General features: G+C 40.4%; 1 protein-coding gene across 1 annotated transcript in view; it reads left to right on the top strand.

Moving 5' to 3' along the window:
* Positions 1 to 13,451, top strand: part of DNAJC10 (DnaJ heat shock protein family (Hsp40) member C10) — a 43,113-nt gene that overhangs the window by 10,743 nt on the left and 18,919 nt on the right. The window contains exons 3-9 of the mRNA XM_018559508.1: positions 2,849 to 2,899; positions 5,425 to 5,507; positions 5,597 to 5,728; positions 7,125 to 7,218; positions 9,793 to 9,870; positions 12,900 to 12,943; positions 13,111 to 13,248. Coding sequence (XP_018415010.1) covers positions 2,849 to 2,899; positions 5,425 to 5,507; positions 5,597 to 5,728; positions 7,125 to 7,218; positions 9,793 to 9,870; positions 12,900 to 12,943; positions 13,111 to 13,248 — 620 coding nt within the window. The remainder of the gene's footprint in view (positions 1 to 2,848; positions 2,900 to 5,424; positions 5,508 to 5,596; positions 5,729 to 7,124; positions 7,219 to 9,792; positions 9,871 to 12,899; positions 12,944 to 13,110; positions 13,249 to 13,451) is intronic.

The following is a 13,451-nucleotide window of genomic DNA, read 5'->3' as shown; positions in this document are numbered from 1 at the left end:
CCCCTCCCCTGTCACGGCAGAGAGCCGTGACAGGATGGAGAAGTGAGCGAATACCGGCATGTGTTCGCTCACCTCCCGATCTACTGAGCCGACCTGTGACAGTCTCATTGTCACAGGTCGGCTAGAACTATGAGGTGAGTGAAAAGCACTCACCTCGTAGTTCTCCTTTTAATCTTCTAATGGTAAGGTCAGAAGAGTGTGAGGGCAGAATTTATGAGTCAGCTCTTCTGTTAAACATTTTCTCGATGTTAGCACTGCTCCTCCAAGGATACAGTGCGATGAATGAGTGTTGTCACTCTAGGACAGGGTCTGGATCACCGGTGAAAATAAGGTTAAAAAAAATAAGCCCTTAAAATGAAAACTAATGCAGCTGCCACACCTACGGACTGGTAAGCTGCAATATATGAATTTTTTGATCTAGATGCAGCTTAAAAGGGAACTATGGGGTAAGTGTTTTTTCCCCATAGTTCTCTTTAGGGTTACGGGAGGACATATACTAACCTCCTCCCGTGACCAAAAGCTCAGTATATCACGAAGTACAGCTCACTATATACTGAGAGCGCCGCAGCTGGGACAGATCCCGACAATGCTGTCGAGATCCACCCAGCTGCGTGATTGACAGCGGGCTCTGCATATCTAGAGGCAGAGCCAGCTGTGCCCGCCCACTCCCCCAATCAAAAAGTGAGCGAGCGACAGTATGTATTCGCACACTTCCCGATCTATAGAACCGACGTGTGACAGTTTCATTGTCACACGACGGCTCTAACTATGAGGATGAGTGAAAATCACTCACCTCATAGTTCTCCTTTTAAGCTCTGAGTGGATACTCTAGGTGCCCGTGTTGACATTATTAAAGTTAACTGCGAATACAATTTAAACAGTGGTATTTTACAGTATAATGCTCATTTTATCATTTGAGCTTTGGTCAGTAACCGTTTTCCCAAATGACAAACTGGTATCTACCTTGTTTATTCTGTCACGCTCCCTTACACTCCAGGATGTGATTGTCCATGTGTCTTGCTATTGGGTCACCTTGGCTGATTAATGTTGCTAGAGCAGCAGCCCATAGTCAAGTTTTTTTTTTTGCTCCAGAATATGTCCTCAATCAAGTGTACATGATTATAATACAGGATTTATATAGCACCAACAGTTTGCACACCACTTTACAAAATAGGAGGAGGCATTACAGTTACCGTTTCAATACAGGAGGGTTAGGAGGGCCCTGCTCATGAGAGCTTACAATGTAGTAGAAGGAGCAAAAGGTAATAATTGAGTTATTGGAAGAAGTAAAAGGACAGTTTTCCTGCTGATGTGGGATAGACTTCCCTAAAGAGATAACTTTTCAAGGATCGCCTATATGTATCCTTATGCTGCCCATGATAAACTGTGAAGGAACTTTGATGAATTGTGTCAATTTTAGAATAATGTTTTTTAAATACTTTCTAAAACAAATGTTGCAACATATACACATTCAGTATATGACAGAGGATTCCCAATGCACTTTAACTGGAGAAACTCACAGCAATGGCTCCCGGCTTTTTGGTTTACTTTGGCTGAAACCTCTTACTAAATCATCTGATAACAGAAGAGCCACTGCACTGTTCTTCCAACTCATTTACTCCGTGTTGTCTAATTTCACCTCTATCTATTAAACATAAAGAAGCTCCTTTCAGCAAAGTCAAAAAGAAAACGCAATTAAACAAATAAAAATGGCCTCCATCTGCACCCCGTGAATAAGAATGCTAAATGTTCTATGCAATATTTTATATGAAATAAAAATATATACCTGAAACTAGGGATGTTCAGATACCAGTGCCGATACTTGGCATTTTCAAGAGAACTACCAGGGTTGCAGCGGTTAAAGCTGTGACAGGGCCCTGGTCCTCCACCACTGTCCTGAAATCATTAGTCTGTATAGTTTTAGAAAAACTGTCACATGACAATAAACAAAAATTTATCAGTACTTGTATCTGTGAAGACTTGGAGAAGTATCTGTACATTAGAAAAGGGATGTACTGATCCCAGGAGCTCCGTATGCTCCTTTTAAAAATGCCGGCTGCCTCCTAACTTTTGAATTTTTCTCTAGTTTAGTCTTGTAGCTGGAAAAGTATCTGTACTTGTACCGAGTACAGTACTTGGTATCTGAACATCCCTATTTGAAACGTTATTTTGACTTTTGACTACTTTTTGTTGTCAAACTTCTGTCTGAAGACAAGTTTTTAAGTATGGACGCAACCTGAATAGTAATCAAAAAAGTGATCATTGAAGACAAAAGCTATTATATTACTCTAAAGGACAACTACAGGCTCCTATATGACAGTCCATACAAGTCCCAAATCCAAATACTATGTGATGCACAAGCAAACAAAAGACTTCCTTTTATCTCCCCTTCATTTGTATTTCGCATGCTCCCCCCTCCTAGACACTGCAGCTCACAGTACGAGGGTTACAGCAACAGAGGAAATGCTGTCAACCCAGAAAGCAGTGGGCAGGTCTAGGTGTGGCCATGTGCCAGGTATTTGTTATGTGCATGCATACTAAGTATTGTGCAATGCTTACAGGTATTTATTACCTCTTGGTAATTAAATTAAATGAAAATGAATGCTTTAAACTTTTTTTCTCCCCAGGCTGGCACCATCTTTGTTCAGGCATCATCCAGAATCCACATATTGGACTGTGATCATGGCCTCGATGGTTCCTGTTATGCAGGAAGATTATTGCTAAATATTATGTCAGAAACTTATGCTTGTATACTTGTAAAGCAGCCAAGATAGATCAACTTTAACACATTCATATTAACACAGTTCAGTACTGGTTTAACTAATCTGCACCTTTTTTTCTTTTTCAGGTATTTATGATGATGACCCTGAAATTGTCACGTTGGATAGAGGAGAATTTGGTAAATAAACCTCATTATATTTCATTTTATTCTCTGTAGGAGATCCATAATAATGTATCTAAAATTTGTGTACATTTTTTTTAAGCAAGAAAAGGATGATTGCAGCATGGTTTATGGACACTGGAGTACACTGTGACTGCATGTCTTATGGCTACCACTCTTGTGTCATTCAAATAAAAGAAGGCCTCTAATTGGTGGCTGTGAGAAAATAGCTTTGTCTTCATTTAAAATAATCAGTTGCGGTGGTGTATATTAAATGGCCTTTACTATGCTTGTAGGCAATAATGAAAACCCTGATCTTTGCAATTGGAGTGTATTGCCTTAAATACTATAGAAGCGAGTGCACCATAATTATAGAAGTTATCAACATATTATTCCAAAGGTTGTACACATAAATTTTTACATTTTTGGAGACCTACGTGGCTGTAGGTGTCTGCAGATACCTCTGGTCAGTGGATGTCAGAGGAATGAACAATTGGATTGGTTTGGAGGCCTGTCCCAAAAACTACTTGCACAACTTCACAGCATTTTGGAAACTGACATTTATCTCCCTTAGAGGATCCTAACAAAGACTTGACATCATCCCTCATGTGCACAGGCTACCATCTCAACCTTAGAAGCAGGCGATGTCTTGGAATATACGCAATACCCCGCTGTTACCTGTACCATAAGATTTGGCTACATATAAACTTATTTCTTAAGAGAACTTTACCCATATCTTTAAAATAACAACAAAGACACCTTTAGAAATATTTAATGTTTAGTCTGCATGCGGATGGGATTTTTAGCGAAAGGGGGTACATTACATTAACTATCTGAGCTTTAACAAGTAAACCCTGCTATGGTATAATGGCTATCTCACTGAGTTACTTGATCTGAAAGGGTCTGATTTGTGAGAAAAAAGTTATTACTCACCTCTCACCGCTAAATCTAACTAAATCCTTTCAACAACTGCAGACACCTCCCAAGAACCATGTTTTTTTTTTTTTAGAGATCTCTAACTTCATCATGTCATTAATAGTCAACAAGAACTTACACACCACAAAATGGCATTGGTTTCCACCATAGGCCATTCTCAGTGTAAGAAAGGCCTCATATCTAAAATTTATTTTACCCAGCTTACCAAATTGAACAATCGACTGTCACTACCAAGAAAGGCGATGGGCCCAGGCTCATTAATGAACACACAATGGCTTAAGGCACTGCACAAGATACCCTACATGTCAGTAGCCACTTCTATGAGAGTTTACTGAACCACCTTAAGTATGTACCGTTTTTGTCTCAGGGATTCCTCGCTATGCTACAGGTGCACCTCAGGACAAGAAAACCTTATTAACATGTTTGAAAATGGGCACAAGTGGTCCACTAATGATATCATGTGTTTGAAATGATTATCTGTACATTTCAACTGCAGTGTGCTTCTGAGCTAAATATGTGTCTCCTGGCAATCTTGGTCCTCCCCTTTTGATGACCCTCACCAGAGCTTGCAAGAACTAGAGCCCTGTACCAGAAAACTATAGCACAACACCGCCTCAACCTTCCACCGCACCGCACTCCGTCCTGCATTTGGAAAGTTTAACCTATAACCATAGAGGTAGCTCCCAACAATTTGTAAAGATCGGGTGTGGGTGGTTAACCAACCCTACCCTTGTATCCCCAGCCCTTGTTATGAACAGACTCTTTGGAGATCTTGGTTGTTAGGCTAGAAAGCCTCACTATGTCTCCTATTGCCAGTTATGCATTATACCTACTCTAAATGTCCAGTACAATAAGGCCTCATGCACACGGTGTTCAAAGCCACGGCTTAGGATTCTTGCAGCAAGAAGCTGCTAAATTTTGTGGCAGAAATCCCGGGTGTGCCCGTACAGTTACCCGTTCAAATGAATGACAGGGTGACAGCGGCCGCATGTGTGCATGGCTGTCTGCATGGACAAGCATCACATCCATCGTCCCATGCATGAGCTATGGACAGATGCGGCTGCGGTCAGCCTGTCTTTCGCTTGAATGGGCACAACAGCCACATCTGAGTGTACGGACACACCTTAGATTCTTGCCGCAAGAATCCGCAGCTTCTTGACGCAGGAATCCCCAGCCGCGGTTTGGAGAGCTGTGTGCATGAGGCCTAACGAATTCACAGACCACAGTCCTTCTGTAACCATAAATACTTTTTTTTTTTTTACTGTACATGTCTCCGATACAGTTAGTATATTTATGTCCATACGATGTACATTACATTACGATGGAAGTCTGTTGTATAAACTACATTTGGCCATTCTTTACTTGCTGTTTTCATCTTTTTTTTTATTGTAAAATATTGAAGCCGATTGTTATTTACAAAAAAAACTACCTTGATAAAAAAGTAGAAACTAGCTCAGAATTGTAGTGTTTTTTGAATTTTATGTTAACTGGAATTACAATGTGCAGGTTCCATCTTTAGTATTAATTTTATTGTATACCTCGGCTGCCAAGTGAAGAAATTGTACAGAAGTTATGTTCTCAAACTTTTCTTCTTTTTCCCTCTACAGATGGGGCTGTAAATTCTGGAGAATTGTGGTTCATTAATTTCTATTCGCCTCGCTGTTCCCATTGCCATGATCTAGCTCCTACAGTAAGTAATTAAATAACCGGTTATGATGTTTTGAAATGTGCATGTTTCTTGCTTGAAATCCTTTTTACATGCATTCTTTTTCCATCTAGTGGAGAGAGTTTGCCAAAGAGATGGAAGGTCTTATTCGCATTGGAGCAGTAAATTGCGGAGACGACCGCATGCTTTGCAGAGGCCAAGGAATTAATAGTTATCCAAGTCTCTACATTTTTAAAGCTGGAATGGTAAATAGTTTCTTGTTTTTGTTTTCTTTCAAAGCAGTACGCATGCTCTTAAAGGGTAACTCCAGTTGTGATGGAAAAAAACCAAACTGTCTTTAGTATGAGCTGTTTGTTTCACCATGTCCTTTCCAGACTGATTCCTGAATGGGAATCTGTCTTCATTATACCCACAGGGTAAAACAAACATCGGTGTTTTTAATACAGAAAGCTGCAGTGTTTGCATCCCCTTATTAGTCATTGAGCCATAAGGAACATCTCACTAAAAATGACATTTCTATTGCAGCCGAGGTCTCAAATTCGACTTCTGTCTTAGAGCAAGTGACTAGGCAAATTAGTGAGCCAATCAATGCAGAAAATGACATTTCTGAGAGCATTCTGAGCATTAGCCACCATTCTGTGCCAACTTTGAATCTATTGAGGAAAATTTATCAAAACTGGATTAGACAGAATCTGGAGTAGTTGCCCATAGTAACCAATCAGCTTCTATCTTTCATTTTCAAAGCTTAACTGAACAAACTGAAAAGATAAGCTAATTGGTTACTATGACAACAGCTCCAGATTTGGTCTGCTCCAGTTTTGATAAATTCCCCTCATTATGTTTAAACCCTGATGAAGGGGGAGGTCTATGAGCCCCTGAAACATGTTGCATGTTCTATGTTGTTGTTTGTAAGCAAATGTTATTGTTATAAATGTTTTGACTCTCATTCTGTCTTGTTTGGTGCTCTCAGTGGACTTTAGATATGTATATCTTTAATTCTGGATTCCCTTGTTTGAGCAATATCCCATATTTGGTGAGAGCTGCCTCACTGCAACCCTGGTTCTGTATCACATTCTGACCGATCTTCTGAATATTTAAATCAAGCGCCTCACCTCTACTTGTTCCAGGGTTTGATTGCTGTCTCTGACCCCATTTGGGAGATTTCCCTTTTACTTCCTGTTCTGTAATCCGGACAGAATGGGAGAATAGTCTCTCCGGTGGGAAACACGGCAACAAAAGCAAATTTTTTCAGTTGGGTGGGAAAGGTTTGAACCTCGGTTAGTTTTTTGCTACTTTCAGTGACTTCATTGAGGTTATATCACTGGGAAAGGAAGTGTTCGGAAATCCCTCTTTTAAACGAAGTACACGTTGGGGAATGTTGCTTCTCTGTTTTACCTCTATTGAAAATAAAGGGTTACTTCTGGATATGTGTGGCATATAAAGAAAGCAAAATGTCATCGGTGAAGTCTTCTCTTCACCCCAGTAACCGAGGTGACAAAATGGTGATGAAGATTAGTGAAACCTCTCCCTTTTGTTTGGTTTAGATCGGATGCATGGGGAACAGGATTCCTGATTACATATTGGTATTACCTCTTTCTGTACAGGCTTCATCGAATGCCACATTTTTTTTTCCATTTGCAGAATCCAGTCAAATACTTTGGTGATCGGTTAACAGATGATTTGGTTAATTTTGCTATGAATTACGTGTCAAGCTCTGTAACAGAGTTATGGGCAGGTAAGGAAATAACACATAGTACAAGTCACAGAGAGGTAGTAGGCACTACTCATATACCCCAATGTCGGCTTGCTCAGCAGAATGCTGGGCATAGACAACAGAGGGAGTTCATCCTGGCTCCATGGAAGATCCACAATACAAGAGAGAGAACTGACTCCACACCAGCACTCCAGATGTGAATAAATAACGCTGCTTCTTATTGACGTGTATGCGGCATATCACACAAATGCTTGTGTGCCGCATACACGTCAATAAAAAGACGCGTTATTCATTCACATCAGGAGTGCCCGGTGTCTCATCTGTATTTTGTGAATGTAACGGTGCCATCCGTCGACTACCGTAGCACCCACCAGAGGATCTTGGACCAAGCGGTCAGGAACGCAATGAGTTCATGGACTTTTTTCCTGACTGCATACCAGACTTTTGAAGTGTAGATAACGTCCCATAACATGTTTCACCCACCAATGGGCTAAATGGTACATTAAATTCTAAAATCTATGCAGGGAAAGTTTGGGGTGCAGCCGGTTCGTTCTCTTGCATGGAGTATTGCTTTGCTTACAAGCATTTGTGTTATAGCAGTGAAGACTCTTAAAAATAAATAATATACATATGTGATTGGAGGACGACGTGCTTGCAAATAAAATTACCTGTTTATTTTGATAACTTGAGTCGCTTTCTTCTCTTACCCGTCAGATGTTTTTCTTGGGCTAGAATCACACCTAGGCTTTGCGGTCCTTGTGGCAAATGGGTTTTGATGGGTGTTCGTAAAATGCGCACAAAATGCGAAACGTGCTTGTGTTGCCATTGCTAGTTAATGGCACCCCAAACGTGGCCACGAGTGTACACGTTCCTCTGCGTTTGTACGCGTCAAAACGTACACAAACGCGAAAGAAAAAAAAACCGTGGAACGCGCGTTGCAGATTTTGCTACATGCGCTACTTTTCCACGTTTGTTGCGCATATAGGAACCCATTGAAATTCATGGTGGCGTGGCAAATGCAGGGGGAAAAAACGCGCACTAGGTGTGAATCCAGCCTTGGACCCATTCACTTCAATAAGGTATACACTGATGTATGAAGTGTAAACAAGGACGGTAGGACATAGCTGCAGAAACTATGGCGCTTGATCTGGGTGGAGGTCTTCTTTAAAGCTGAACTCAAGGCAGGTATCTAAAGTGTGTGTGTGTGTGTGTGTGTGTGTGTATACCTGGAAATGGATTTTGTGATTTGCACAGCCCTGACAGACAGAGCAGTCAAGACTTTGATTTCACTGTAGAAGCACCACTCCCCTCAAAACAGATGTTCAGCTTTTCTTAGATGCTGAAAAGATCATCTAATGATATTTTTTTACATCTCTACATTTGATGGTGAGATTTATGTGTTTGAGGTCCCAGGTCCATTGTGCCATTACAAGTGGCTCCTGCTTGTCTTTTTTTTTCTTTTCCATGCTGGTGAATGTAAGAGGCAGAATGGGAACATCCCAGGGTGGTTTGTAACACCCAAAACTTAAAACTGGGTGGAGATAGAGCCAAAAACTATGGAGCCTGAATAGCTCAGAGTGCTATCCCTCCCTTTCTCAGGGCGAATACTGATATACATGGGATTGTAGAAGGTGAATGTCAATGACAAATTTGGATATTAAAGTTTATTTAAACCTAAAAATAAAAATGTCATATATTGCAGCCTACCAGTCCTTGTGGTGACCACCTTCCTTTTCTTTTTTCAGGCTAAGAACATTTTCAGCAAGTACAGAAAATACTTGCCAAAAATGAGTGTAGACAGGAAGTGTGTTATTTATATCGCTAAAGGATCACCAGGTGATAAAGGGAAAGATTAAAAAAAAACAACTAATGCAGCACTAGTTCTAAGATATCCGCAGTACCGCCTTCACATCAGAGTCATACCATCACATCAGGGGCCGCATCTGCAGCAGCATGGTAGAGGGCAGGAGCCAGCTAGAGTTGGCCTGGACAGAGTTTAACTTCCATCCTTTTGTGAATAGATCCCACCCTCCCTGGATTAGTGTCATTAATTTCCATGGTGCTAGTGGATGGATGCCGAGTAACAATTTTGAAGCACCCTTGGGAAAGCCAGAAGGCACAACAGGGTGCCAAGGCATTCTGGTTAAGAAAAGCTTGTCTAGAGTTCAGCTTTAAAGTATAACTTTTTGTTTCCAATCAATGAGATATTACGCCTTACGGGTTTAAAGGTAAATATACAAATTTTGTAATGCTGTATCTATGTAGATCTCCCACAATGGTCCATATACATGCCCCCATGACGTGAACACAGTTACTGCAAAGTTTATTATGTCTCTGCCCTGCTTTTCAGTATATATTTGTCAGAATGATGGATATGTCAATGTTTAAACTTTATATATGTGATGTGTCTTTACATTTGATGTATAAGAGACAGAGATCTTCCCATGTCTGAAACATCTATTAATCCAGAGACTCTCATATAAATCTATATTACTTATGTGTTCCATATTCTTTTACATCATCTTTTAGTTTAAATGAAGGACTATCTGAGTGCATTTAATGTACATTTAATTAACATTTTATTTTTCTCTTTAGGAAATTTCAGAAGCTCAATTGAACGTTCGTTTGCCTCAGGTGTTGGTTGGCTCATTACATTCTGTGCTGACAGCGGAGGTAATCTTATCTGTGCCATTTGCAGGGATGTAGTAATAGTCTTGTGTTTCCTGATTCTGAGCCTGTTACATTTGATATCATTGCATTTTGTTTGCCTTGCTCAGGGCCAACGGTTTTCATGGTCACACTACAGTTCCTCTCAGTGTTTTTTGTTTGCTGATTACAGCTTCCGCAATTAACGTAATGCTGGTCAACAGACACTTTTATACTGATAGAAATATGGATGCTGCCACTGTTTACTAGTTGCGTGCCTTGCGTGCTAACCCAGTAGCTTCAATACTTGGAGCTACTGATCAAAATAAATATGGAGTCTGAGAGTTTGCTCTTCAGTGTGACTTGTCCTTGCAGGCTTGTCCTTGATCTGCAAGTCTTGAAGCCAGAATGAGACCACTAAAATTTCCATGAGGGGTTGTCAGTGGCAGCCTACATTTTTCTCTCGATACAGGTTCCCTAAAAGCTGAACTTCACGCAAACCGCTAAATATGCAGTTGAAATATGTACCTGGGAACTGTCTTGTGACTTGTAATTCTGTTCAGCTACCAGGATTCCCCTGCTAGGCAGCAGAGCCAGGCCCTTCATCCCTCTGATCCCTCTGACCACTCTGCAGCCTGCTTTGCAATTGAGCTATGCAGTCTGGCCCTTGACCCACCACATCTGCTAATAGGACAATGAAGGAGCAGTAGCACACCCATGAGGTCATCACTCTGCTCTCTGCTGCTCTCGGAAAGCACCAGGAGATGCAGTAGAGCCTAAATGACCTTTAGCGCTGCCTCTCCCAGTTCGAGAGCTGCTGTAACTAAGAATACAAGAGGCCGATATCCAGACAAGTTCAGGTACTTTTGGCCACTGGGCAGTTCATTTAATGATGCATTAATGAATCCCTAACTGGATTAAATTGTTGTTCCCTAGTGCTACTTTTTAAGCAATCTCTGAAACTTCTTGGGTTATTTAACATCCATGCAACATGATTATGTTATTTGTTTTCTTTGCCTTTTTGGGGCTACAGAGTGAGTAGATGTGACAGATGATGCTATATCACAATGTTGGCATGAAATAGAAAAGGTCAATTCATTTAATTAGATTAAAAGAACCGATCACATTGCAATAGGCTCAATTCTTCAAAGGCAAGGTTTAAACAGGCACGACTGAGCTTATTAAACAATGTAGAGCAATACGAACGTGAAATGCAGTAACCTATTGCTTTTGCCAGTGAAGTAGATAAAGGAGTGGATAATAGAGTGCTAAGTGTGAATGGTGTGCACCTGAAGCATTACATAGTTACATAGTATTTGAGGTTGAATAAAGACATTAGTCCATCAAGTCCAACCTATTAGGATCTCATTCTAGGAGTACCTGTACCCCTGTATATTACGGTCCCTTAAGAAATCGTCCAAAAGTTTCTTGAACAATTCCACATTATTTGCTGAAATCACCGCCTGTGGCAGTGAGTTCCAGACCCTAACTGATCTTACTGTGAAGAACCCCCTTCGCCCCTTGTGCTGGAATTTTTTTTCCACCAATTTTAGGTGATGGCCTCTAGTTTTTGTAACGGAGTTAATTTTAAACAGTTTATCGCTAATGTTGCTACCACCATTAAACATTTTGTACATGGAAATCATATCCCCCCTTAATCTCCTCACCTCTAATGTGAACATGTTTAAATTTAGTAGCCTCGTCTCGTAGCTCTGGTCCTCCATACCCCTAATTAGTTTGGTTGCCCTTCGCTGGACTTTTTCCAACTCAAGGACATCTTTTCTTAGTACTGGTGACCAGAACTGGACCGCGTACTCCAGATGAGGTCGAACCAATGATCTATAAAGTGGCAAAATTATAGACTTGTCCCTGCAATACATCCCCTTTTTAATACAGGACAAGACCCTGCTAGCTTTGTTTACAGCAGCCTGGCACTGCAAACTACCTTTCAGTTTGTGGTCTACAATGACCCCCAAATCCTTCTCCATTTCTGACTTCCCTAGCGGCATACCCATAATTGTATAACCCATTTGTTTATTTTTAATTCCAAAGTGCATTACTTTGCATTTATCGACATTAAACCTCATCTGCCACATTAATGCCCACTCCCCTATTTTATCCAGGTCCTCCTGTAATGTTATAGTGTCTAAGTCCGTGTCTATTACCCTCCCTATTTTGGTGTCATCCGCAAACACGGAAATATCGCTGTTAACACCCTCCCCGATGTCATTAATAAATAAGTTGAAGGAAGACAAGGAGACAACTAAACTGGAAACCAAATGAAATTTATATTTTGAGATTCTTCCTTTTAGTTTTCTCTTGTTGTTTTCTTTGCATCAGTTTCAGTAGAACAACAGAGCTAGTCACATCTTCCTTAGCCTAGTGCTTCAGTGGTAATATATCTGAGGTAAAGGGAAACTTTCAAGTAAACGAAGTAGAAGATAATACAATACTATAGCATCTCCGCAGCATTGCAATAAGAGTACCGTCGTACCTCGGTTCACGAACGCTTCTGTTCGCGAATAATTCGGTTCGCGAACAGGAAGTTCGGCAAAATTTTGGTTCGGTTCGCGAACTCTGCTTCGGGTGACGAACACAACCGCAGTCATTTTCCCTGCTCTGACACATGGTCGTGGCTTCCTCTAGTCGAGATCGCGGTCTGATCACAGTTTGATTCGGTTCACGACCGAATCGGAATCGCGGAACGAATTAAGTTTGTGAACCGAGTTACCACTGTATTTGGATATCCTCTATCTGTCAGTATAGGCTATGTATTTGTTATATAGCCTTGGGGACGACAAATCAAGAGTTTGCAATATAACAAAAAATAAAAAATAGAGAAAAAAATAAGAAAACTTAAGAATACAATAAAAGTTTCAGCATCTGGAAACCAAACAGAAAGTAGAAAGTCTCAGAAAGAAAGTCTCAGAAAGTGGGACTATCTGTTTTTTTTTTTTGTTGTTGTTTTTTTTACATATCTTGAGACTTGAGTTCAATTACTTTTTCATATCTACAATCCAATTTTATTTGAACTACCCTTTTATTCTTTTTTCCAGATTGCCTGTCTTCACAAACACGTCTAAAGCTTGCAGGAATGCTTGTAAGTGTTTTCTTTAGTGTCATTTATGTTGTCTGAATCTATTTATTGTTCTAGAATTGTGTTTTAATAAACCTTCGATTTATTTATTTCATGATGTATTCTTTTCCATCATATCATTTTGTGTCCCATTTTGATAAGTGAGAGTCTTGTTTTGTCCTGCGATTTAGGAAGGATTGGTCAGTGTGGGATGGATGGATTGTACTATTCAAGCCGATCTCTGTGAAAATTTAGAAATCACATCAAGCACAACAGCCTATTTCCCTCCTGGGGTCATTCTGCCGCACAAAAATAAAGACAACATTTTGGTAATGTTTGTTTATTTTTCACTATTTCTCCTGTGTACTAATATTGATGAGATAGATGGGAATCTGTAGGATTGTTCCGGATAGATAGAAAGTTTTGAGAGTTGTGCTTACTGGAAGATCTTACCTCCTGTTGTGAGATAACATTCTTATAGGAGAATCCTCTTCACTTTTGGAGATAACCTCTAACTTCCTGTTGCACCTCT

The sequence above is a fragment of the Nanorana parkeri genome, unplaced genomic scaffold, assembly GCF_000935625.1.
Source record: "Nanorana parkeri isolate BGI_ZX_2015 unplaced genomic scaffold, ASM93562v1 scaffold400, whole genome shotgun sequence".
NCBI classification, from domain to species: Eukaryota; Metazoa; Chordata; class Amphibia; order Anura; family Dicroglossidae; genus Nanorana; species Nanorana parkeri.
This window is presented reverse-complemented; position numbering and strand designations above follow the sequence as displayed.